The 17553-nt window shown below is 33.5% G+C and overlaps 1 protein-coding gene across 1 annotated transcript in view; it reads right to left on the bottom strand.

Moving 5' to 3' along the window:
• Positions 1 to 485: 485 nt before the first annotated feature.
• The window catches only part of LOC145284778 (putative acyl-CoA dehydrogenase 6), a 168236-nt gene continuing 151168 nt past the window's right edge, over positions 486 to 17553 (bottom strand). The window contains exon 9 of the mRNA XM_080133745.1: positions 486 to 1182. Coding sequence (XP_079989871.1) covers positions 1065 to 1182 — 118 coding nt within the window. The 3' untranslated portion in view covers positions 486 to 1064. The remainder of the gene's footprint in view (positions 1183 to 17553) is intronic.

The raw sequence follows: 17553 nt of genomic DNA on the forward strand, positions 1-17553 counted from the left end.
GAGGTTTTATCCTCACAATCTAAAATCCAAATACTGTCACCCATAACACCAGGGAAAATTTAATAACAGACAATTTTTTTTTATATCTAAAACAGAGACAATCCCACTCCTTCGATATCTTTGTGATTTAATATGACATACATAATCTGTTTTGGTAGGTGTATAAGGCAGATATCGGTCTGTGTTTATAAAATATAAAAATAGTATTAATATTTAATCATGATTAATATGTTTTTTTTTATTAATCGTTCATAAAGGAGGGTGGGAGCGGTTTTACTCTCACAACCTAAAATCCAAACACTGTCACCTATAACACCAGGAAAAATTTAATAACAGACAATTTTTTTTATATTCACCAGCAACAAAGAGAAAAGGAAATAGAGAGAGGGGGATAGGAAAAAATAATAGAAGCTTCATGATCTTGGTTTATGTAATTAGTAACGTTGACCAGGTGGTGAAATCTAGTTCACGCTTTAGTTTTATGCTTTATTTTTTATTTTTTCTAAGCTAGGTTGTTTATAGAAATTAGCTGGAGGCCATGCTATATATATATATATATTAGTCTAAAGAAGCTTTGAATAAAAAAATGCAAAAATAAAAATAAAGAATGCCGTTTAAATTCCTGGACGCAGACTTAGCACCTACACAATCCGACTTCTAAAATGTTTATAATGGCAAACGATAATTCATTTATATAAGGATGAAAAAAAAAAGGCATTAACAAAAATTGTTAAATAGAAATAGACTTAGCATTTGCATAAGCCGATTTCGCAAAAGTCTTCAATTTAAAAACAGAATTTAACTACATAAGAATGAAAAGAGAAAACCTTAACTAAAATTTTGTAAATAGAAAACAGGGATCATATATATATATATATATATATATATATATATATATATATATATATATATATATATATGGTTAAGTAGATAGATAAATCAACTCATACACAAACTTGGTCTATACTTATTACTTCCACACACATCCATTCATCCACAGTAGCCATCATACATAAACAATGCCAGTTGTACAGTGTTGTCTTGAGAGGAATGCTGACACCTGTCTACTCGGATGTCTTGATTTGTTTTGTGGTCATCTTTGGCAGAATATTCATGTACTTGCAAATGATTGACAGCATCACTTCATCAGCACCGCCACCAATTGATATCAAACGGACATCTCTGAAGAAAAGAAGCAAAAAGAAAAGAAATGTAAGTCGCATGCTATAGTAACAAGAGAATGACATGTAGATTTCATTGCTAATGGATTTCACATAGATCAGAAGAAGAAGAAAAAAATTGCAGACGCACCAATTCTTGAAGGTAAATTTTGAAAAAGGATACAAACACTGAAACGTTTTTTATTATAATGAAGTAAAGCAGGTTTCCCTAATCTATATATTATTGCAAAGATGTTTTTGCAGTTTTACATCTGATTGGTTGATAAAAAGGGGTACAGGCAGAGTAAACATTATTAAGGTAGTACTTTTTAGAATGCCAATATCTAAGTTTGAATTTAACATAAATCTAAAGGATTTTGTTTAACTGGGTATTTGTTTTAGAAATTTAAAGAAATTAACATTACACATAAAAAGAATCATCATAGTAACTTACTCTTTCATACAAATACTAAGTAGTACATTTTTTTTCTACAAAATTTCATAAATATCTTTATTCAGAGTAGGTATAAAAAAGAGTAAAAAGGTATAAAAGTAGGTGTCAAAATGGAAATTAACATACCCAGCTACTGTCCCACACCATTCAAGGAGTGGATATGAAGTAGTAGTAGGAGTAACAGTAGTAATAAAAATATTATTAATAATAATAATGATAACAATAAGAAGGAGGAGGAAAAACTCTGCCAAATCACAGAATTCCTCATCTGTGCAGTTCAGAGGTCAACGAGTCAGAAAAATTCAGCAAATACATGAAATTTGTGAGAGGACCGAAAGAAAAGTCGAACATGATTAAAAATCACTGTAATATCAATAATTGTAAGAACAGGAAAAAAAAAACTTGGAAAAATTGAAATCAAAGGGAGGATTCACACCATACAGTAATGATTAAAACAGACGAAATATTAAGAAAAGTCCTTGAGTGCAAAAACTAACGCATATAACAAATGAATGCCAACTACTCACAAGTAAATAGAAATAAAATAAAAAACAGAAATAGCATCACAAGTTTGAGAGAACTGAAACTGACAGAGATTCAATTATCTAACATTTCAGCCAAACACACACACAGACATGTGGCTGTACCAGTCTTTGCAAAGTGATCGTGAAGAGTCAAGGAGGGTGGAAAGACTGAAGAGAGAGTACCAATCAAACCGCCACTGGAAAACCCATGCTTATTGCCACCCTAATTCCAGAGAAAGCCAATGTCCATTGCAAGATAAATCAATGGTAAACAGTTATTGCAATAACACATAATAATCCTGATTTCGTTTCATAAGATCTCCCTGAAAAGAGATCGGATTCCTTCTCAGAGGATTTTCCCTCAATCCATACTTCAATCCAAGAGCTTCAAAGATTAAGAACTTTCCTAAGGATATTGGTGATACCTGCAATAGCAGAGGACTGAAGGCCATCCAATACATCTGGGATTTGTAGTTTTTTTCAAATGTCCTTCCAGACGACTTGATACTACACCTAGCATATTAACTACCAATGGGATTACTTGGGTTTTAACCCCATGTATTCGTTTTATCTTCAAGGCTAACAGAGCATAACTGTTACACTTCTTGTTCTCCTTCTCTATCACATTCTTATACCAGGGTACTGTAAAAACTAAAATTTGCCATTTCTTTGAAACATTGTTAATGACTACCAAAAGATTATGTTCCATTTGCTTCGTTGTCATGACACTTTTGTTCCACCATATCTTTATATTACTATCCTTATTTGTTCTTACTTCATCAGGTACCTCCTCAAACCACTTCCCAGCACACTTCATCCCACACTTCCTATGTCCAAGTATATCCGAAGCCTATTCGGTCATGCCTTCTACGATAAACTCACTCACTCTTTCTCAACCAATCCGCTATACCCTGCTGCAAGATGCACACTTAGCAGACTTCCCAGACTCCAACATTCTGCAGCAATATCCTCTCCTTGAACCACTCTTTTGAACAGTCGCGTTTTTAGTGCCTGCCCTTATGCTGTACAAATAAAGGATTTTGTGCTCTCAGCCAGACATCCATCTCTAAGCCATTGCCATTCATCATATTTGTTACATCCTGGAAAAACTTTCTGTGCATCTTCTTTCCAGCCAACTCTGCCTTTTCTCTGTCCACACATACTCAGTCTTGATTTCATCCACTTTAACTTGGCCACAACCTTGAGCATCCACTCCTCACTTCTAACCGCATACTCCTTCAACAATGTCTTTTCAGCTCTAACACAATCTTTCACACTTATCACTCCCCTGCTGCTGCCTTTTCTCTTCTGATATAAACTATGCTATTTCTAATGTAGAATAGACCAAACATTACAAAATTTTTTTGTCATGATGGCCATTGTATTAAATTCCTTGTCAGAGCATCCCAGAATTCCTGCACTGACAGCCCATGCATTCATTGCCTTGATTAGGTTGCCTCCATACCACTTAGATTTTGCAATTATCTTCACCCTTCTAAGACACTCCTTCCTGATTTCTCTTTCATCTCTGTTCATGATTCTTACACCGTCCAACACATTTAAATATTAATACGCAGCTTCTTCTATTTCTTTCATAACTTCTCCATTTAGCAACACAATACCATTCGAATGGATCCGTACTCCCCTTTTCATTACAAACACTGCACACTTACTAATCCCAAGTTCCATTCCGATGCCACTAATGGCTCCACTTCATTCTCAATTCTACCAAACATCTTCAAATCGTCAATAAATAGCAGGTGATCAAAGCATTAACCGCCGGACCCAAACCTATACCCCAGCTTCTCTCTTTTTTCAAGAGGATGCTCAATGGCCTCATCACGACTACAATGAAATGATTACTTGGATATAGATACTACTTTCATATACAGTGCACAGGGTGGAACGATAAAGTTGTAGCTCTAAACAAAACAAGACATGCATTATGCATTGTAATTCAGTGGCTGCCAGATTTGTAAGCATGTGCGATAAACAAATCTACTTCTCTCCTCCCGATACTGCCCCCCCCCACTAATTTTCTTTTTTTTTTTTTGGTTTATAGTCTTTGCGGGTGGGTATGCAACAACAAATATCAAGGTTAAATTTGGGGCAAATACTTTAACAACAACCCCTATGTTGTGGGGTGTCTATTCCGAAAGCCATTCTTACCATGGTGAGGTTAGGGCTGCTTATTGCATAAGCTGTACTTAACATATGGAGATTAGGGATGTCTATTCTGAATGCCGTTCTTAACATTAGGACATAGGGGATTGGCCACCGATAACAACCATAGTTTTATTTTTTACATGGGTGCATGCTCCAACCGGGCAATGCTGGTTAACAGGTCCTGCTAGTAGTAAATAATAAATTCCCAACAAAGGTGGTAGATACCATAACCGGAAATTATAACCAGAACCTTATTATTTTCAGTCTGAGGTTCTACAAATTGAGCTATTTGGACTGCTTTATAAATAGAGCTTAAAGCATTACCTTAACAAAATAATTATAAATAAAAAAAATATGTAAACATTATGAATAGTGTTAAAAATTATTTTAATGGTCTAAAACAATTTATTTTGCTTTAATTATGTATTGTAAGTTCTTTCACAATTATATTATCCTCCCAGCTAAGCAAAAATCTCCTTAACAAAGCATATATTTACTAGTAAAATATAATAATTCTTTTATAAACTGTTATCATACCATTTTTGATCAGAGTCAAGCAGCAGTATTCAATCGATATATACAAGGTGCTTTCAATAAGTTTCCAGATTTTTTCCATATGGGCACTTTTATTAATACTACACACATGAAACTTTAGTCCCCTTCGAAGTAATCTCCTCTGGCTCTGATAACTTTCAAAAATATCGGCCAAAAAAGTGACCCCACTGTAGAAAAGTGCCTTGTTGAAGGAGAAGATATTAATGTTTTTAGCCAATTTTTCGATATCTGTCGTATGGAAGGTCGAACTTTAAAACAATACTGATCTTGGTAAAATCCGTCGCCTCTATTGAAAGTTTAAGGCAGACATGCAAACAGACATACATACATACATTTATATATTGGTAACTAAAAATTTTCGATCCAAACTGATGAAAAAGCTTGCCCTATCTCTGAATAACCTTTATGCAAAATTTCAAATATTTAGACCAGAAATTGTCTGAGTAATTTGGAAGAGACCGCAGAGGTCAATTTTTTTTTTAACTTTGACCCCTATTATGACCCCTTAAAATTTATTGTTTTGGGCTCAAATCAAGTTAAGTTAGATCCATGTCCAAGGAACTTATATCTAAAATTTTAAGTGCCTAGACCCAAAATTATCGGAGGAGTTTGGTAGAGTTCTCAAAGGTCAAATTGTTGAACTTTGACGCCTTAATCGCCAAATTTCTGGCCAGAACCGATCACATCGATTTTCCCAAATCTCAGTACCCTGTATATCAAATTTCGAGTCTGTAGACTAAAAATTAACAGAGTTATTGCGTGGGGAAATGTACACAGATACACACACAGACACGTTCACTTTTATAGATATACTAGCATGGGTGCCCGGCGTTGCCCGGGTGTTTTGAGGTGTATGCTGAGCAAAACAAACAAAAAAAAACGGTCAATTTTTTTAACTTTGACCCCTATTATGACCCCTTAAAATTTATTGTTTTGGGCTCAAATAAAGTTATTAAGTTAGATCCATGTCCAAGGAATCTATATCGAAAATTTCCCATGTTTAGACCCAAAATTGTAGGAGGAGTTTGGTAGAGTTCTCAAAGGTCAAATCGTTGAACTTTGACCCCTTAATCACCAAATTTCTGTCCGAAAACCAATCACATCGATTTTTCCAAATCTCAGTACCCTGTATATCAAATTTCGAATCTGTAGGCTTAAAATTGACAGAGTTATTGCGTAGGGAAATGTACAGACACACACACTTTCATTATATATATATATATATATATATATATATATATATATAATTTAAAGGAGATTAGAATAATAGTCTAAAGAGCTAAGTGTATTTTAATGTAATAGTGAAATTACTAGTTTAATTAAAATACAGGAAATGCTCGTTGTAATTTAGATATATAATAAGCTCGATAGTTAAATGTCCTAGAGCTAATTCAATATTAAGTAATGTGATCTATAATTTAAAAGTTTTAAAAATTTTTTAAATTTAAAAATCAAAATTTAATTAAATTAAAAATCAGTTTCATAAGAAGGAACAACAACAAAGTCAATTATCTGTACGATCGTTTCGGAAATCCGTGCTTTTTATTTGTGGTATACATGAAGTCACGTAGAACAATTATACATAGTTTTTTTGGTAAGCACGGTCTCCTCATCAGCAAATTTAGGAGGATTTCTATTGAATTGAAAAGACACCAAAAATAAACCTAGCATTAACAGTAAGGCAGATGAATCTGAAAAATTAAAGTAAAAGGTTTGGATTTAAAATTTATAAGAAAATTAATAAGAAAATTGGTATAGGTTAGAGATAGAAATGAGTAGAAAAAAAATATATATTTTGAATTTACATAATAAATTTGATTTAAAAATATATAGATATATAATTACCTTTTGGTTTTTCTTTTTTTGAAATCAGGAACTGTATTTAAAGTAGTCATTTAGATGTTTGCTATAGCTTTTTATTTTATTGAATGATGAATTTTAAAAAGGGCGACGCTCGTGCAGTAAATTGTTTCCGTTAGCGTATTTTGATTTAGAGACGCTACAGTTAATATCTATAGAGAGAGAGTATTTTTTTTTTTTTTTTTTTTTTTTTGCAAGTTTTTAAGGGGAGATAATTGTCATGGCTTTATTTATTATTTGATTTACGAGTCTAAGGGCGGTAATTGGTTTAACTTAATTTATTAGAAAAAAAAAAAAAAAATCTATTTTTACTGATGAGTAATTTTTAATGATTTAAGGTGGTTTATATTTATTAAATTTAAACCAACGTTTATGATTACACGATAGAATCTCGTGTCTTGAATTTACTAGTTTGGTTGTGCTTTTTATATCTTCATATTTTAAAATTTTTAGGGTTTCTTTTGTACATAATGTACAAAATTTATCTCCTGGTTTATATGATTTGCAAGTCTCAATTATTTGCCATTTTAAGTTGAAAGAAATATTGCTATTTTTTAGTTGCCAAATATAGTTGGATAGAGTAGTTTGGTTTGATAGAGAGTTATTTTTAAAAGAATGTTTGTGCGTTGAAATTCTATGTTTTATTGGGCCAGATGTGGAACCAATATATATTACCTCTTGATTATTATGATTATTTTCCGTTAGGTCTATTGTTGGATTATAATGTGGTGGGTTGGTTAATAATTGATCGGTAGATTGATTTAAGTTGGTGTTATTATTTAATCTGGTAGTTGAGTTATGGCTGTTGATAGGTTCTTGTATATTTGGAGTTTTTGATACTGTGCAGCTATAGATAACATTTTTAATTTTACATGAGCCTTGTAGGGGATATTTATTTTTTCTTCTACAGTTACAGTCCGATGTATTTTGTATAGTTGCATTTTGTAGTTTATTAATTTTATTATTATTAGAGCTAATTATTTTCTGATGAAGGTTGGGCATAGTAGAGTAAGAGACTTTAATTGTGTTCTTATTGAAAATCTTATTATATCTATGGGGGGCTTTAAAGTTCTTATCTAATATTTTAAAAAATTCTCTAGCTATGTTTGTTTCTAGGTTTTTGGAATACGGGGGGTTGAACCATAGGATCTCCTTGTGTCTATTCTTACGTTTGCGGGTTTTAGTTTGTTGTTTGTCTTTTACTTTAATTTTTCAGATTCATCTGCCTTACTGTTAATGCTAGGTTTATTTTTGGTGTCTTTTCAATTCAATAGAAATCCTCCTAAATTTGCTGATGAGGAGACCGTGCTTACCAAAAAAACTATGTATAATTGTTCTACGTGACTTCATGTATACCACAAATAAAAAGCACGGATTTCCGAAACGATCGTACAGATAATTGACTTTGTTGTTGTTCCTTCTTATGAAACTGATTTTTAATTTAATTAAATTTTGATTTTTAAATTTAAAAAATTTTTTAAACTTTTAAATTATAGATCGCATTACTTAATATATATATATATATATATATATATAAACTAATAATTATAGAGAAGGTACGAGTAAATAAAAATGTAAATATATAACAATAATACTAATAACAAAGAAGGGGGGGTGGTAGGTAGTAGAATGGATTCAACCAAACAATATATAAAAACAGTATTTTTAAATACGCACATAAATTTGTGGAGAAAGGGACAGAGGACACAGGTAATAAATATTTTTTAAATGACATGAATTGGTTAGTCTAAATTTATTTGGAAGAAAAAAATAGATCCAGTATTAAAAATAATTTTATTCATGTGTTTTAATTCAATACTGCTGAGGAGCCATGATTCAATATAGTGTTTTGTTTTTAAAATCCCCGAAACAGTGTTCCATGATAAACAACTGATGATCCCATTAAAAACATTGGTACTATTGTTTGTTCATGTAAGTAAAACTATTCAGCGATATAGGAGATTAATTGACTTGCTGACAAAATAATGCTCTAACGAAGAACAATTTTTCTTTCTTTTTTTTTGTAGTTTTAAAGGTTGTAAAGAAACTTCCAAGACAACAAGACAATGTGTGTGTGTGTATATATATATATATATATATATATATACAGGGTGACCCCCAAAAAAAAAAAAAAAAAAAGCTAAATGGAGGCCATCTAGAACATATGTTGTAGAACGTAGAAAAAAAAGGCCAAAGACCCTAGTTTTTTTATGTGATGTTTTGAATATAATAAACTAGTTATGACCAAAGTTTCATTTCATTCGGACAAAACACTAAGAAACAGGGCCTAATTAGAGTTGAGGCCCGGTTTTTTTTTTGGGGGGGGGGTCAACCTTTGAGATATATATATATATATATATATATATATATATATAATGTGAAAATATGTTTTTTCAATTATATTTCACCTTTTAAATAGCAGAATAATAGAAAAAATAAATGGTAAACATCATGAAATTTAGAATATAGACTTTCGTTAATTTATTTGTTTATATATATATATATATATATATATATATATATATATATAGAGAGAGAGAGAGAGAGAGAGAGAGAGAGAGAAAGAGATGGAGAGATAGAGTGGAACACTAAATTTGTTGCCTTAAAGAAAACACTACAGTTTTATTTTAAAACTTTTATTGAAAAAATCAATTCAGGTAACTTGATTATGTAGTAGAGCTGACATCTATTCAATGTAGCTGCATTCAGGCTCAATTACCGTCTCGATACGGATCTGGAACTGGGAGCAGCCCTTTTCCACATACACTCAACAAATAATTTGCAAATGGCAGTGATCAGACTGGCTTTGGTGTTGTGGCAAGTCATGTTGGTAATGTCCTCAACGTATGACCAAACGAAGTAGTTTACTGAGTTTAGATCAAGAGAGGAGGAAGGGCCAGTGAGAGAAGAGTACAAAGTCATAGCACTCCTTCTGAAGCCAAGCCTGGATCTCTTTGGACTTATGGGCCGGCGCCGAGTCCTGCTGCCACACCCAACATCTGTAAGCGGCCACCTGATTGCACCAGGGGTTACCACACTCTTCAGCACGTCCAGATACACTTCGGTGTTGACTTTCAAGCCACACCAAAGACCATAACTGTGGCTGGAAACTTTATGAGCTGTGCCCTAAAGCATTGAACCGTCCAAATTTGCATTTTGAGGGTGCTGGCAATGGTTCTGTTGTCATAACTTAGATCAATAGAGAGCATGAGTTGTACAGAGGCACATCTCCAATCTCACTTGTTGAACATTGTGTCACTTTCAGACATGATAGGAGGCTCCTATCGCTCCTGGCCAACTAGTAGATGGTCTGCAACAAAAAAAACAAAAACTTTTCATCAAGTAGAAATGGAATCATGTCGTCTTTTCTAAGGTGACAATTTTATCATTCCACCATATATATATATATATATATATATATATATATAATCATCCATAGACAGAATTTTTCGTTGTATCACAGCTCTTCAGTACGGCTAGACAAATCATTGTCTCAAGCTGGGATCAAAAACTGAACACCTAGATCAATGTTTCTATCATCTACATCATTTGGCTGCTATTAAAGTAGGTGAAATTACAATAATAAACATTGTAAAACGCCATGTAAGTTCTATTTGTTTTCATCAAAAGGACTGCATTATATGCCAGTGGTAGTTCGTTATTTCATTCACAAGTATGCCCAACTCAAAAAAGCGAGAATATTCAGTCAGAGACTGTTTTGATGTATCACAGCTCTTTAGTGTGACTAGGCAAGCAACTGCTTCGTTAGGATCAAAACTCAACTGCCTAGATGACATTCGGCACTTCTAACCTCTACATCATTTGGTTGTTGCTAAGTTGGTAGGTGAAATTACAATGATAAAAATTGTCAAAATAGGATCAATATATGGCCTGTTTTCAAGAAGATTGTTCAGCCGGTGACAATCTTAATTAAATCAAACAATGTAAGGAAAAAAACCTTCACAGTATGAAATATGACTTATCTCCCTTACATTATTTGATTCATTAGTGAGCATTTTTTTGTCCATATCATCTTTTTCTCTTCTACATATTAATAACATTTTTCACCACTTTGCATGTTTCTGTATGTGTGCGTTATTTGTCTATATGTGATTTACACCTTATCATTATTTATTTACTTTGTTTCTTACATATTTTTTAATTTGACTTTTAATCTAAATTAATTTTTAAATGTGCAACAAATGTATCCCAGGCAATTTAATTCTATTTAATACTAGAAGGACCCGTTAACCGGCATTGCCTGGTGGAAGCCTACCCTTCCCCTTGCAAAAAAGCATCCCTGAACAATTGTGCAAACTGGCGGGCATGGCCAAAATGAAATAATCTGGCTTTCACTGGCGAGTAGTGATTGTTTGGGATGATAACATGCAGGTATTGATTGAATTAATTACAAGCAATTAAGGGAATGAGTAAATCAGTATGAATTAATAAAAATACGAAAAATAGGCCATTAGAATAATCATGGAAAGTAAAAACAGAAGTTTTAAAGGTTAGGGATTCTCACTGTATATAACATGTTTAGAGTGATTGAAATCAGTGGTAGCAGTCCTAGCTGTTTCCGTTTGCTCGTAAAGTCGTCCTCTTTCTTTTCAACTCTTCCACTAATAGTATTAAAGTAAATTCCAGTTTTACGTCAAAATTTTTTTACTTACAAAACAAAGCAATTACGACATTTTTCCCTTACTTCTTTGAGTATTGTCATGTTAATCGACATCCCAAACTCCTCATGTTAACAACAACTTTCGGAATAAACACCACCAACCTCCCCATCTTAAGAATGGCATTCGGAATAGATACCCTCAACATCTCTATGTAAAAAACGGCTTTTGGAGTAGACAACCCATTTGGAGGGGGGGGGGGCGAAAAAATAATTTCCCCAAATGTAACCATGATAATCATTGTCAGCATACCCACCTGCAAATGCTAAAAAAAAACATATTGGTTGGTGGCAGTGTCAGTAGGAGAGAAGTAGATTTGTTAATCGTGCGTGTGTACAAACATGGCAGCCAGTGAATTACAGTGCATAATACAGGTCTTTATATCTCTATAAGTACTTGTCACCACAAAATTTGAATGAGATTTTCTTAATCAGCATAGTGGAAAAGTTGTGGAGGTGGACCTAATGTACAAATTTACACCCCCAAAAAAAATTTTAAATGTGCACAATCTCGAGAATCAGTCCAAAAAAGAAATTTAAAATACTCCACCGAATTCAATTCCCTACATAACGAAATTTACATTAAAAATTTAGCGTAGGTAATTGATGATAAAAATCGGTAATTGTGCCTTATAACCAGACCCTGAGGTAGTGAAGAACAAATGGAAAATATTTAAACAGTTTGACAAAATATATAAGATATTAAATTAAAGAAACGTAGTTATTTGAAAAGATATACAATAAAACTTAAAAAATCAAAAAACTAAACATAAAATATAGTTAACTATAAAAATAGTTTTACAGTTTTAAAATGGGAAGAATATAGTATATGATATTGCCGAAACATGTACTTTTTAAAGTGGTGGCGATCGCAATAGATTGTGCAGGTTTTAATAAAGTATATTTAAATAACTGTTTGAAAAAATATAATGTAATACTGGAAAAAATGTACAAAGCGAGCGAGTGAGAGAAAGAGGAAATAAATGTGTGCTGTTTTGTCTTATAAGTGATCAAGAGAGAGAGAGAAAGAAAGAAAGAGAGAGAGAGAGAGAAGAATATATACAGTGAAAGAACCCAGTAGATGATATTGCCAAAACATATATTCGTAAATCTGTAACGATTGTAATAGATAGCGCCGGTTTAAATAAAGTATATTTAAAAAAAAGTACAAAAAAAAAAAGAAAAACGTAACTATGTTTGATAAAAATATAATTACTGGAGAAAATGTACAAAGAGAGCGAGCCAGCCATTTACTCAAAGAGAAAAAGTAGGTATCATTGTGACGCCATGTTTGAATGATACATTAGCATTCATTTAGCATGCTAATACTGGTGATCCGGAATACAGGAATGACCACATCTCATACAATCAGAAGGAGCAAAGTTAGTCTGAGGAGACTTTATTATTTTTGCAATGGAAAAGGGAAAGATTATGTTATGTCAATGAGTTTATGATCCAGTTATGAAGGGTGAAACCCCATATCTGTTGAAAGTGCAAAATTCCTCCCAGTGATTACTAGGAATGGTAGGAGGGCTTGTTATTTAGAGGGAAAAATAGGAACTACTTCCTCTAAAGATGGTTGCAATTGTGATGATGTTGCTCCTAGGATGAAATGTAGGATTTTAATATAATGACTAAATGTGCCAAAAATGGCGTTCTAAAGTTACATAAGATAGTGGCTAATAGTCTAGACATAATAAATTTATATGTGGCATCTGTTGTTGCAAACGTATGGTACTTTAGTTCAGAGGGAAATTTCTGCAATCAAAATATTATATATGGAGATTATCAGCGAATAAGAATCATGTCTAATAACTAAGTCCGAGCGAGAGGGAGGATAGGAGGTTGTGTCATACTCGATACAGAACAAACTGAAGCCATACCTGGCACAGCTTACATGGGTGTTGTTCATACCAGTTATGACAATCAGTGTGACAGTGGCTGTATTGCTGTCAGACTAAGATATGGTTCTGTTCAGTCATAGGAGATTTACCCTCCCAGGCTTTACCTTCTCTGAGAAATAGTTTATTGCTAATAACCTGAGATGCCTCTAGTAGGGAATGCCAATGGGTCTTCCTAGGCAGCTTTGGTAGGTCAGAATGCATTTCACCTAGTATGCTGACTTTTCAAAACTTCAGCTGACTTTGTGTCTAACCTTCTGCCGACAACATTAGACATATGGTTGTTTGGTTGTTTAGTTTGATGGCATATCAACCTTTTTGGGTTATTTTAATGTTGAATCTTGTAATTTGGAAAAAAAAGTTTTTTGTGTTTCAAATTCTTTATATCTTCAAATATTCATTCATAATGTTTGGTTGTTTGTAGAGAAAAAATGTAGTTTTTGTTTTTTGCTTTGCAGAATATGATTTTTTTTTTAAGCAAAAACAATATTACGTTTTAAGCAAAAACAATATTACATACTTAATTGTCATGTCGAAAACTGTGATACATCCAAAAACTACAAAAAATCATTGAGTATAAAGTTATTTATAGTTAAGTCATTTTTACGGAAAATTCGGTAAAATCGCATTTTTCTTGGACGTTATATAGTAGACAGTAGGAGTCTACACACAGGGGCCACCACTCAAAAAGGAATATTTTAGATTACTTGTGTTATGGCTGCAATATTTGTGTTCTATAGCGATAAACTTCTTTTTTTTTTTACTAAAAAACAATAACAGTTGTTCTACTCAATGAACTTTCGCAATTTTGGGATACATCACTATTTCCGACATGACATGGCCCTGTCGGTGGGGCATTAGAATATGCCGACTGCCCCCCTGCAGAGGGTAAAAGTCCCTCAATGGGGGTCCTGGATATGACCTTAAACTATATCCAGTGGTGAGGCCCCAGCTTGTGGGCTTTGGGGAGTATGGAGCCACCCTTTAATTACCATTGCTCCCAGGTCCACTTTGACCCGGAGTGGTAGTACCTGTTAGGGTCCCAACTATGGGTTAAATAGAAACCGACGTGAAAACAACAAATATATTCTATTAAAAAAAATTTTTCTTCAAAATCTTTGGCATTAAATAACCCGAAAAGGGTTGATATGCCGTAAAACAAAACCAACCAACCAACCGACATGACAAGTATGTAATCAATTTGTCATAACACAAGCACCTACTTTTTTTTTTTTTACAAGAAATTTGCTGCAAACTCAAAGTACACCCTAATTTAAAAAAAATACATACCCATCATGGAACGAAAATGTCATTTCAAAAATCACGTAAATTGATCAGGTAATTATATATATCATTTTTTTTTTTTTACGATTTTAATAGTAAATCGTAGCCATACTGACAATAAAATCGATTGGATATTTTAAATGAAATTTAAATCCAATAAATAGCTTCTTTTTTTTTCTCTCTCTTAACGACTAAATTTGACCATAAGGCTGAGATTGGGATTGAGATCCTCAGTCAGAAATTGGAACAATTTTCATTTTTGTCTTATTCAGAGTACTCCTTTTTGGAAAGTTGAATATTATTGATATAAAAACAATCTTGTGTCTGATTATGGACATGGTAATAACATTAAAAAATAGTAGCTATTGTATGCTGGTCCTTTTTTTCTATTTTTTAATCGGATTTTTGTGAAGTTTAATTGAATTACTCAAGGTCATTACATAACTGAGTAAATTTGATAAAAATAATAGACTTAAAAAAAATATTTTAAATAGTTATGTTTTAATGTGAATTGTCACAGACGATATGGTTGTTTGGTAATTTTATTACATAGAAGATTAACGTTTGTATTTAAAACAAGATAAGTGGTCTATCTACTTAACAAGACACATTTGATCCTTGAACATTATTTTTTTTAAGTTAGTAGATAAGTTTGTATTTGTTATAATTTACAGCGATACATTTTTATATCCTATACTTATAATTTATTTAATAATCAACCTGTTTAATAGTGTCACAGCTGTGACACTGCTAATTTCTTCCCCAGCCTTGATCGTGAAATCTCACCGAATAATGCATTTGTTTTAAGTAGATCTCTTGATTTCACTAAGTTTTACTACAACAAATTTGAGTATTGCCTGTTCACAATTATACACCTTACTCAGTCTGTCTGCTTATGTTATTTTTGTCTTATCTTGACTAAAGCTGAAATTCGTTATCCCCTCCCTCGTTAGAGGCAAAATACTGTTTCACTCTTATATTCCAAGTAAACTAGCGGAAAAAAGCCTATGCAAAGCAAATCCCAGAAGTTTCAGAAACCTGGACTTATTTTTTCCTACATTAGAAGATAGGACTTTATTTAAGTAATCTACTTAAGATCTACAATTACTATAAACTGGCTTGTACTGAAAATGTGGCTTCCTTGCTAAACCACGGAATATAGTTTGCCTTACTTTCAATTATATCTGTACCTGAAATATACAGTGATCTTAGATACGTCACTAACACAATTTCTGAATAGATGCACAATGCTTTGTACCTGACCTAATTGACTGTCTTTAACTACGAATTCCGACGCACTATGTACTCTCATTACGGTAGAAACACCCCTCTCTTGCGTATACATCCAATATATTCATTTCTTCCAAGATGACCGCCATTGTCTGATTTGCATGTCAAATAAATAAAAAAGAAAAAAATGAAAAGAAAATTTTTTTTTCTATAACTTTACTTGACTATAAATTCTAATGATTAATTCTACTGTATTCTGTAAGTTAATCCTCTCCTAAAAACTAAATCTACTCTACTCTCCAAGCTGCTACTAACACTCATACATTACACATGCCATGGAGGGGGATCCTTAGCTTTCAGCCCTTAATCTTCGCATGCTGACCAATTGGAGGTCACTATCACTAAACATCTACACATAGCTGTCTCTTCCTTAGTTTTGCAATGATAAATACAAAAACTAAACCGATACTCTGTAATGCAAAATACAGCTTCATGATTTTTAAACGAAAGCTGAAAATATCTTCATTAGAAGTGGAAACATTCTTAAAACTTACAACCTCCATATATTCGCATCTGCTGGAAATCTGCCCATATATATATTTACTTTATTATACATACTGAATACTTCCAATTTATACCTGTACTGTATTGTACTTCATATCAAAAATGACGTTACTTGTATCTGACAGCATAGATACAGCACTTAACCCTCATGCCATCTAAAATACCCAGAGCTTGGACAACCACATTTTTAACTACATCTTAATATCAAGCCATCCTGTAACGCGTTATCCTATTCCTAAGCCAACATATACAAAAAAAAAAAAAAATTTCTAAATTTAAAGGAAAAATATTAAACCATATCTTAACTCCTTCCAACAAACCTGTTGCAAATATAGCTGCTTCCACTGCATGAACTTTTACTCACCCCCTGCTCCAGTAACAACGAAATAGCAATGTCCCTTAATCACTTTGAGGAGTGTAATTTCTCAGTAGACATATAACATTTACATACTAACCCAGTAACATTAACTACCCACGCGGGGTTGCAGAAATACCTGAATTAGAACCCGGCATGGGGCAAACCCTCTCGGTGCTGATGGACCCATAGATCTTCCCAGGTCATCCGTCTAGGAGAAGGAAAACTCTGAAGCTAAACCTAAGGAGAGGGAGGCCCCTCCAGTCTTGGATGACATCCTTCCTAGAGCTTGTGACTCAAACAAATTGTCGGTCTGCAAACCTAAACTGCTTAAGGAGTAGATAGGCACTGTCTATCGCCTAGCTTCCATACTCCTTCTTTGCCTATTAGCCAGACGTAGAGGTCGAAGCACAGGGATTCAACAGAACCACTCAGTGGTCGATCTTGTTTCCTGACTAGGGTAATGAACACCGTTTTCCCTCTCTCCTGACACATCCCATCCCCCTCTAAACTGAGCACTTGGGAGTGCTTGAACACCATAATGCCAGTACAAGTAGATTTGGTTGACCATCATCTGATGGGTTGAGGGTACCGGATTGACAGTTCCTGGCTGCTGTTCTCGACTGGTAGTACAGGAGCCCTAACTCTTTGGTAGCACTTAGAGCAGCTGCTTCATCAACAGTTGAATAATATCAGGATGTTTGTAGTGCCATGTCGCGCATGGAAAGGGACCCTGCACTTATCCCCGGTGGGCTTTCCTGATGCCACAGTCCTAGTAGATGGAACGTCAACTGATGATCTACTTGTGTTGCATGCCTGGTG

This window comes from Euprymna scolopes, chromosome 9 (genome assembly GCF_053919585.1).
Source record: "Euprymna scolopes isolate OS-2025 chromosome 9, ASM5391958v1, whole genome shotgun sequence".
NCBI classification, from domain to species: domain Eukaryota; kingdom Metazoa; phylum Mollusca; class Cephalopoda; order Sepiida; family Sepiolidae; genus Euprymna; species Euprymna scolopes.